Genomic DNA, 10,284 nt, shown 5'->3' with positions numbered 1-10,284 from the left:
TGGGTTTGGGTTTGTTGGAAATGGTGGAAGACCTTTTCAATTACAACAGAGATTAAATTTCAATAACATAAGGTTCAATGGAAACAACAATAACTCAAGAACTTATTCCAACTTTGGAAACATGGTTCTATGATTGTAATGGATCTAATGGGTCTAATAATAACACCAAGCGGTCTCAGAATCAATATGGTAGTTCTAATAATTTTTCTAGTGGAAGTGGATTTAAGCAATGAAGCAACTAAAATGAGAATACAAATTAAAAGTCTTCTGGTTCTCCTGAATGTATCTCAAAGAGGTCACACATTGCACCAAATTGTTTTTACAAGACTGGTAATGATCAAGCTACTAGAAATCTAACTGTTTGTTAAATCTGTGGAAAGAAAAGCCATACTGCTCTACAATACCATCATAAGAATAAGTATTCCTATCATGGGTCTCCTCCACCTCCATCACTCACTTAGTCATCTATTGGAATGGCAGCTCAATCATCCAATACAACTCAAATGGCTTAGAATGTCCATGGACAACAAATCTTGAACATCTTAACATGTCACTCCTTATAATGGTGAAGCTAAAATTACCATGGGCAATGTAAAAGTTTGAATGTCAAGAATAATGGTATATCCAAACTTATTATAGATAATCATACATTTGTATTAAATAATGTGTTGTATGTTCTTCATTTTGCAATGATTTTGTTATCAGTTAAGAAACTATGTAGAGATGATGGTTGTTGGTTCATGTGTTATGATTTAGTGTTTTTTTTATACAAGACAAGGCAACTCAGGTGATTTTGTACGAAGGAAAGAGTAATAATAGGCATATTGTTCAAGATACCAGTTTAAGTGTTCAAAAGTTCATTTGTTGCAAAGTTAGATAATTATGCTGCATTTCTTGGAAAGAAAGTAAGAGTCTCAATTTAGCCTTAAAAGTTAGCATTAAAAGTTTGGGCATCTATTTGAGGAAGTATTATTTATAATGTTGAAGAATGTAGGTGTATCAATTAGTAGTGATTCTTGCCTCTCAAATTTATGGTAAAATGTGTAAATTGTCATTTTCTGTAAAACAAGTTAGGAAAACATATGTTTGAAAAGATACAGTCAGATGTATAAGGTCCACCTCTTTAGAAATCTATAGAAGGGTATATGTATTATGTGAGTTTTGTAGATGATTACTCAAATTTATATGGATTTTCCCAATGATAAATAAATCAGATGTGTTCCAAATTTTTGCCAAGTTTCATGCTTTTGTCATTACTCAGCTTAATACTTAGATTAAATGTCTACAATATGATGGAGGTAGGGAGTATCTGAATAAAATGATGAAGAATTTCTTGGATCATAAGGGTATCATACATCAGGTATCATGTCCTCACAACCTCAACAAAATGGACTTGCTGAGAGAAAGCATAGGTATCTTGTTGAAACAGCAAGTTTAATGACAGAAGCTCATTTTCGAGCTAGTTTGGTATCATGCCTGTTCATATGCAGCATTCTTGTTAAATAGGATGCCATGTCAAACTCTGGAAAACAAATCACTAATCAGTTACTATTTGGTGAAAATCCTACAATTCATTGTCTCGAAGTTTTTGGGACTGCAATATACCCTTATCTCAGACCTTACAATGAGAACAAACTTCAACCAAGGTCAAGTCAGTATGTTTTTCTGGGTTCTGTAGTGGGATATAAAAGATTAATAGGTTATGATATTCACAGTGGTAAATTCATCATTTCAAGACATGTTATTCATGATGAGGATGTTTATCCTTTCAAGCAGCTATCTGTAACAAAGGATACTTGTTCAAGATTCTGTCAATGGTTAAATCAAACTCATGTGGTTATTCAAGTTCCAGTACATAGTCATCAAAATGCACAGAATAGTGACAATGGAATTCAAGAGAAAAATTATGTATCATATATCAATAGCAATTCTGAATTGCAATCTGCAACTCCAAGTCGTTCTATATTAGTCACAAACAATAGTACTGAATTACAGTCAAGAGAGTCAAATGCTATTTCAGACCAATATGCAGTCCAAAGTTCCCCACATAATCACTCTGGTACATTGCCAATGTTGCTTGTCTACTCAAATTCTCAACTTAAGGGTCATTTTACGTTTCTCATCACAAAATGAATCACCATTGGCACTAACATCTCTACTAATATGAATACTTCTAGTTTTATGCATCAAATGGTAATAAGATTAAGAGTGACATTATTCAGAAGAAGGACTGCAATGCTTTCATAGCTTCTTTTCTTAAGTTACAGTCTTTGCAGTTAACTGAAGAAGATCAATTTGTTAGGTATACTTTTATATATGAAATTATTGATGTCTCAGAACCATCTACATTCAAAAAAGTTGCTTCAAGGACACAATGGCAACAAGCTATGCAAGAAAAATATGATTCTCTCAGAAGTCAAGGAACATAGGTTTTAGTCACCTCTTCTAATGATAGATCCATTGTTGGTAGCAAATAGGTTTATAAAGTGAAGAAAAATCTTGATGGTAGTGCTTCCAGATATAAGGCAAAGCTTGTGGCTCAAGGATTACCTCAAGAGCATGCAAGGTACTAATTACTTTGACACTTTTAGTCCAATGGTTAGACATACCACTGTGAGAATATTGTTAGCTCTAGCTGCAATTAACCATTGGAAACTTAGACAGCTTAATATAAAAAATGCATTTCTGCATGGTGAGCAAGAAGAAATTTATATGAAACAAAAACAGGGGTTTGTAGATGCATCTCATCCTATTCATGTGTGTAAACTCATCAAGTCTCTATATGGTTTAAAGCAAGCTCCAAGGACATGGAATTCAAAATTCAAATCATACTTAGCAGCTATGTAATTTCATTCTTCAACTTCTGATACAAGCTTGTTCAACAAGAAAGATGGCAGTGACAGTCATTCTTCTCCTACATGTTGATGATATCATACTCATAGGGTCTAACTCTCTTAAAGTGCAGAAAATGATTGATGAATTGTCTGAAGTTTTTGAACTCAAGGATATGGGACAATTGACATACTTTCTAGGGGTTACAGATTTTATATAAACCAAGTGGTGTTATATTTGTTAACCAGTTAAAGTATATAAAAGATTTGATCCACAAGGCAGGTATGGATTCATTTAATCATGCATCCAATCCTTGTAAACCACATGATCAGATGTTGAATTTGAATGGTCCCATAATATCAAATACTTCTCTTTATAGGACCACTGCAGGATCATTGCAGTACTTGACCTTCACTAGACCAGATATTTCATATGATGTGAATATAGTGTGCCAGTTTATGAATTCTCGTACAAAAATGCATTATGGAGTAGTAAAGAGAATGTTGAGGTATCTACAACAAACATTGCATAATGGGATCTATTGATACAGTAACAACATTGACTACATTTTTAGATGCAGATTGGACAGCTGATCTTAATACAAGAAGATCAATTACAAGATATGTAGTGTATTTGGGAAATAATCCAGTGTCTTGGCAATCAAAAAAGCAAAGTTCAGTTTCAAAGAGCTTAACAGAAGCATAATATAAGGCTCTTGCTCACCAATAAATTAATACTAAGATTACGGTAAAATATATAGTATAACATTGACTCTTCATATAGCACTGTAAACACAAATGGTGCAATTCATTCATTCATTCACAAATCAATACAAATAGTTCTTTCATCTCTCTCTCTCTCTCTCTCTCTCTCTCTCTCTCTCTCTCAATATTCATTTCTGTAAGCTAGTATCAATTTTTGGTTTTCTGAGTTCATCATTTCTAGTTCTTTGATATTGTTATCAATTACTACTATTAATTAAGCTATTGATTTTTAAAACCAAAAGTACGAGTTGTAGCAATTTAACAAAAAAAAAAAAAGACACATTGTTATGTATACGGTTTGAGTTTAGAAGACCAAACAAAGACATTCAATTGATCAATAAAATAAAATAAAACCATACAAAGTTAAATGTAACAGAAGATGAGATTTAGAACAGTGCTAGGCTATGAGTACTACTACTGTGGATATGGTCTCAACAAAACAAAGTTCCATCGATATATATTATATTATGCATTCAAATATATAGGAGAAAATGGAACTTGATTTGCCCTCAACTCACTTGATCGGAACAATACTTTCCACATAAATTAGAGCTTTAAAAGCTCTAACTTGATTGAGAACAGGAGAAATATGAAGATAGTTGAGATTTCCGGTACTGGAATTATAAGAGCTAGCTGTTCCACCAGAGGTTTCCATAAGAAGCTCATCTGTTTTCCAAAATGTAAATAGATTTTCAATGCCTTTTAAGGGTCCAAAGGTTAGGAGTTTTGTCCATGAACTTTTAACTCCGTCATAATCGTCCATTACCCATATTTCATATAATGTAGAATCCTCATCACTTGGATTGTAACAAGAGCCAAAAGAAGCAATCGATTTATTACACAGAAAAAGATTAGAAAACTGAAAATCAGATTCTCTTCTAGAAGGCAATTGTATTCTATGAAATATCTCTTCACCTAAATCAAATGAAAGTACGAAATTTTCTTCATCGGTTGCAATCCAATAACAAAATCCATTCAAGTACACTGAACAAGTATAACAATAGGTTTCACTTGATATATCAATCTTGATCTCTCTCCAAGAGTTAGCAGTCGTGGTATATACCTCAGCCGTGTGAGGAAGAGCAATACGATGATAATCATATTGCTCAGCATCTGAATACTCACAATTTTCAATAACTTGCACGACCTTGTATTCTTTAGCTTTGCAATCATAACCAAATCCCAATAATGTAGAGATCGTGTTCAACTGAAATTTTCTCCTCGAACGGGAAGGTTGAAGAAGGCATGAATGGGGAAGTTGCCTAAATTCCCCAGTTGCAGGATTGCATAAAATAACATGTATCCAATGAAGAGTTTTCCATGCTAGTACACAGACAATCCCATTGCAATAGCCACCAATCTCCACAAAATCATGGCCTTCCAATGGACACGGTATATTGACGTCCTCAACATCATAATGAAGGTTGTGATCATCACTATCAATGGAAAGATTAATTATGGACCAGAAAACTTCTGGTTTCCAACTTCTATCCGGGAAAACACGATTCTGACAACGGTTGAGAAGGATGCAAGTGGAGGTCGATAGTTTGTTGTTCATAGAATTGTTGAGGTGTTTGGCAACAAAACTTGGAGTATTGATGAGAGTGCACCAAGACTTGCGTATGCATTTGAATCGCATCAGAGACTTGGGCGGCAACCTAGATAGTGTTTCGACCACCCTATCTTCAGGAGTTTCACTTTCACGCACCTGGGACATTTTGGCAATTTGTTCCACAAGAATTCTTCACACGTATATATACAGAGGAAAGAAAACCACCAATTTGAGAGCCAGACTAAATCAAACTACAAGTCCCTAAGACCTGGTAGATCGAGATTCAATTTCAACAGTACTAAATAAATTTGGAGTTCCAAGACCACAACATATATAGCTATAAAAAAATAGGAGCGATCGAGTCAGTTTCGAGTTTTATGGAGGATCTTATGTTCAAATTTGACTATTTTTTATTTTATTTGATACAAAACTAACCATTCAAATTTTACTTTTTAATTCTACATTAAATTGATAAAACAAAAAAAATTGAGGAATGGGACCCTAATCTTTTCTTTTAGATTTTGATATTAGACACATTTTCAATGTTTTATTTCTCATAAATCATTTTCAGATTAAATAACCAAAAGCATTCTTAAATTATAAAATAAATTAAAAAAATCCTATTTGTCATTTTCTTATAGAATACTCATAGGCTTTTCGTAAGAATTTGTTATATAACTCGCACTCTTACTTATGTACATGACGTGAAAAACTTGTTTTGAGCTCAGCTTGTTAATGGATTTTCTTAAATATTATGTTCTTCATTTTCAAAATTAATTCTTTTTAAATTAATAGCCAAATACATTTTACACTAATTATTATATCTGATTACTGGAAAAGTATTTTCAAAAGTATAACTAAACTAGCCCCAAGTTTTCACCATCTCTTTAGTAATAAACTATCTTCGAAAGTATTATCTTCCAAATGAGATTTGAATTTGTGATTAAGTTGTTACAACCTCTTAATGCCATCTTCTAGCATATCTATCTACAGTAAGGAAATCCCTTTGGTAAATCTAAAACAAAAGCATGACAATTGACAAGAAATAGGGCAACATAAGATGGACCATATATCTATATATACCAACTTGGAAGTGGAGGGAGATTTTGAAGTCCTTATTGGTGTTGTTAACGGTACCATTTTCATTTGCCATTGAATGTCATCATATTTATCAGAAGCAAACTTTGTGACAGATGCTACGGCTGATGTCTTCTTCTTGTTGGATTGTTATATAACTGACTCTTCCTAATGACTAATGAGGCATGATCAACTTGATTCTAGGATTATTTCAATTTTAGTCATTTAACAATATGCTTGAATGAGGGAAATAAATTTGAAATTTTGGAAAAAAAAATTAGAATTTATAAATTGACATGCATCAATTCTATTGTTTGGATTCATAAACATAGAAATTTAAAATTTTCGCATGGAAAAAAAAAACTTGGAATTTGGGACCTCCAATTCTCAAGTTTAAATTTCATGTAAATAGATATCATTGCTTAACTTATATGAGTGAGAGCTTAAAAATAACAAATTTCGTATTCAAATTCTATTGTTCTTTTAGGTTAACCAAACAACAAAATTCATAAATTCTCGAAAATAAAATTCTGTCATTTCAATTTCCATCATTATAAAATTCCTTAAAAATCTCAAATTTCCTCATCCAAATAAAGTGTAAGAGGATTTTCCGTGTATTTTTTTTTTTTTTCTATAGAAAAACATAAGGTGGAAGAGTCCCAAATTGGTGAAAGGAGAAACTTTGCAAGGATTTATATATTACCAATTGGTTTTATGAAGGAACCTCAATTCTCTTTATGGTCTCATAGCAGGTTGTCTCACGTGTGAGCTCAACGGCCACACGTGCTCCACATCATCGGAGTTGTGTTGTCCACCGGTTAGGCTTGAAAATTTGCCACACGTGAGGGGCATGTGAGTATGTGAAGGTTAAGGAGTCCCATATCTATGAAAAGAGAAACTTTTCAAGAACTTATAAGTAAGTTGAGCTATTTTTGAGAGCTACTAGACCCACCCGCATTGTCTTATTTTCCCACCCACGTTATAATCTCACCCACCATAAAAAGTTAAAAAATTAAAATGTTATTTTCCCACCCACTATTATTCCCAAAATAACCTTTAATATATACATACATATGAAATTATAAAATTGTCTTTTAAAAAATATAACAAATAATATGTAAATGAAAACCACTAAAGTCTGCAAATTCAAATGAAAAACGACAGAGATATCCAAATTCAAAAGAATTCAACAACAACAAATTTAAAAATATGATGCACAAATTCAAATGACCTACACACAAATTATTCTTCTACATTTTCAATGTAAACATAATCTTCTACCTCTTCCGTAAAAGCGTCATCTTCTACCTGTTCAATGAAAAAGTCGCCTTATAAGTTCATTGCTATTTTTTTACTTTCTTTGATTTAAAGGACATGAAAATATGAGTTAGGGTTTAAGGTAGACAAATTGTTTCCCATGCCAAACCTTAGGGTGGGAAGATAAGACATTGGGGTGGAAATAACATCACTTTTTCCCATATTCAGAGACAGATCTACAGAGGGACCTGGGAGGTCCCAGGACCCCTCGGTGATCTTGAAATGCTGCTAGAAATTTTCCAGAGGACCCCTCGTACTCGAACACGAGGTCTGTGTAGACTGTCTGTGCTGCAAGCAGCAGGTTGCAACTTGCAATGGAGAAGAAGACAGCAGGGGAGAAGAAAGACAACAGGGCTTTTTAAAAAATTGGTCCAAAACACAGTGTTTTGGCCTATTTTTTATTTTTTATTTTTTATTAAACCAATGAGACAAACGATGCCATTTGTCTCCACTGTTTGCAACATGATTCCATATTCTTTTTGAAAGCCTAGCCCCACATGGGCCATCTTTCCCATCCCGAAAGTCCCTTTTGCTTTTCCTTTCCCCGTTCCTCTACTTTTCCCCCTAATCCCCCCATCATTCTTATATTCACCGAAAACCCTAAATTTCTAATCCCACCCAATCCCATATTATAATTACATTACTCCAATATCATACCTCCACTTGTTTCAATTCTCCAAGCTACCACTATTTGGTTCCAAATTCAAGTAAGGTTTTTGGTATTCTAATCTAATCTCAATTAAATTATATTAGATATTGGTGGAGATTTTTAGTCTATTATTGATATGATTGTTGATATGTTTTATGTTTGCATACCCATTTTATCATTGAAATTTAGATGGAATTTTTGTTTATTGGTTGATTGGTATATGTTTTGTGTTTTTGGTTAAATGTGTAGTTTAGAAATAAGAAATATGAAAAGATTTTTCAAGCCAAAGCCAATAGCACCATCTACTTGTTCGGGTAGTTCAAGCTCAAGACAAAATGAGTGTGACATTGATTTTAATAATCTTGAGAAAGGCTCGGAAAAAAAGAATTCGAATGAAGGATTATCCTTCTAATATTCAAGATGAGGTCTGAAGAGCATATTTGCAAATGGGACCTTGTAGGCCTACAAAGTATGAGTTCCCATACACTTTGCATGCAAAGAAAAAGCGATGATTTGTTGTTTCGTGGTTTGAAGAATATGATTGGTTGGAGTATAGTATATCTAAAGATGCGGCATTTTGTGTTCATTGCTATCTCTTTAAAATCAACTTTTCACAATTATGAAGCAATGCCTTCACTGGGGTAGGCTTTAAGAAATGGAAGAATGCAAGAGAATGTTTTGACAAACATGTTGGTCCTATTGGTAGTTTCCACAATAACGCTAGAGAAGCAGCTAGTTATCTAATGAACCAAAAGACACATATTGAAGCAGTTGTGATCAAACAGTTAGAAGAAGAGTGTATGAAATATCGTCTTTGCTTGAATGCTTCAATAGATTGCACTAAGTTCTTGTTGTGACAAGGCCTTCCTTTTCGTGGCCGCGATGAAAGTGACACTTCGAATAATAGGGGGAATTATTTAGAGCTCTTGCAATTCCTTGCGGACCATGAGAAAATAAAGGAAGTTGTGTTGGAAAATGCTCTGGGAGATCTTAAGCTAATAGCTCCAATTAAAAATGATATTGTCAATTCATGTGCCTTCGAAATTATTAAGGCTATTATGAAAGAAGTGAAAGAGAGTAAATTCTTTTCTATAATGGTAGATGAATCACATGATATTTCAACAGAGGAACAAATGGCGGTGATTTTGCGTTATGTGGACAACAAAGGTCAAGTAATTGAAAGGTTCGTGGGAGTCCAACATGTTACGGAAACGACTTCAAGTAAACTAAAGGAGTCCATTGATGAGTTCTTGAAACTACATGATTTGAGCTACTCCAACCTACGAGGTCAAGGTTATGATGGTGCGAGTAATATGAGAGGTGAGTTCAATGGCCTTAAAAAAAAAAAATTGTATGAAGAAAGTTGTGCATTCTTTGTTCATTGTTTTGCTCGTCAACTACATTTAGCTCTTGTTGCCGTAGCAAAGAAAAACTTTGATGTTGCCGCTTTTTTCACATTGACTAATAGTTTGGTGAATGTTGTTGGATGCTCATGTAAGCGTCGTGATGCACTTAGAGAGAAACAACAAGAAAATCTCATGAAAGCTATTGAAAATGATTGTCTTGAAACAGGGCAAGGTTAAATCAAGAAACTAGTCTCAAACATGTTGGGGATACACGGTGGAATTCACATTATGATGCTTTGATTAGTTTGATTACACTGTTCTCATCTGTGGTGGATGTGCTTGACATGATTGTTGAAGATTGCTACAATGATAGTGCTGGTGAAGCAAAAAGGTTATTAAAAGATTTACAATCTTTTGAGTTTGTGTTCCTCCTCTTTTTGATGAAATCCACATTAGGAGTTACAAACGATTTGTCACAAGCATTGCAAAAAAACAAAACAAAGATCAAGAGATTGTGAATGCAATGGCTTTAGTCAAGACATGTAAAGAACAACTACGTTGCATCAGGAATGATGAAAATTTTGATCTTTTGGTTGATAATCATCTTTTTGTGTTGAACATGAAATTGAGGTGCCTAATATGGATGATTTATATGTTATTCAAGGGAAGTCATTGCGTAAGGCTCCAAGAAAGACCGATCATCTTTTTGTGTTGAACATGAAATTGAGGGTCCTTAACAGGTCGGGT

The 10,284-nt window shown here is 33.7% G+C and overlaps 2 protein-coding genes across 2 annotated transcripts; one reads left to right on the top strand and one right to left on the bottom strand.

Moving 5' to 3' along the window:
- Nucleotides 1–4,110: 4,110 nt before the first annotated feature.
- Nucleotides 4,111–5,313, bottom strand: LOC137708084 (F-box/kelch-repeat protein At3g06240-like). The gene has a single exon (XM_068447074.1). The coding sequence runs from the start codon at nt 5,311–5,313 to the stop codon at nt 4,111–4,113; it is 1,203 nt and encodes a 400-aa protein (XP_068303175.1).
- Nucleotides 5,314–9,285: 3,972 nt separating this feature from the next.
- Nucleotides 9,286–9,774, top strand: LOC137707764 (uncharacterized). Its single transcript, XM_068446678.1, has 2 exons — nt 9,286–9,511; nt 9,614–9,774. Exons 1-2 carry the CDS (start codon nt 9,286–9,288, stop codon nt 9,772–9,774), a joined length of 387 nt encoding a protein of 128 aa, XP_068302779.1.
- The last annotated feature ends 510 nt before the right edge of the window (nt 9,775–10,284 follow it).

This window comes from Pyrus communis, chromosome 11 (assembly GCF_963583255.1).
Source record: "Pyrus communis chromosome 11, drPyrComm1.1, whole genome shotgun sequence".
Classification (NCBI taxonomy): domain Eukaryota; kingdom Viridiplantae; phylum Streptophyta; class Magnoliopsida; order Rosales; family Rosaceae; genus Pyrus; species Pyrus communis.
This window is presented reverse-complemented; position numbering and strand designations above follow the sequence as displayed.

Coding starts and splice junctions, on each gene's coding strand:
- LOC137708084 (XM_068447074.1), bottom strand. CDS start 5,313: ATGTCCCAGGTGCGTGAAAGTGAAACTCCTGAAGATAGGGTGGTCGAA.
- LOC137707764 (XM_068446678.1), top strand. CDS start 9,286: ATGGTAGATGAATCACATGATATTTCAACAGAGGAACAAATGGCGGTG. Junction 9,512..9,613: donor TGGTGCGAGTAATATGAGAG/GTGAGTTCAATG, acceptor TTGTTGCCGTAG/CAAAGAAAAACTTTGATGTT.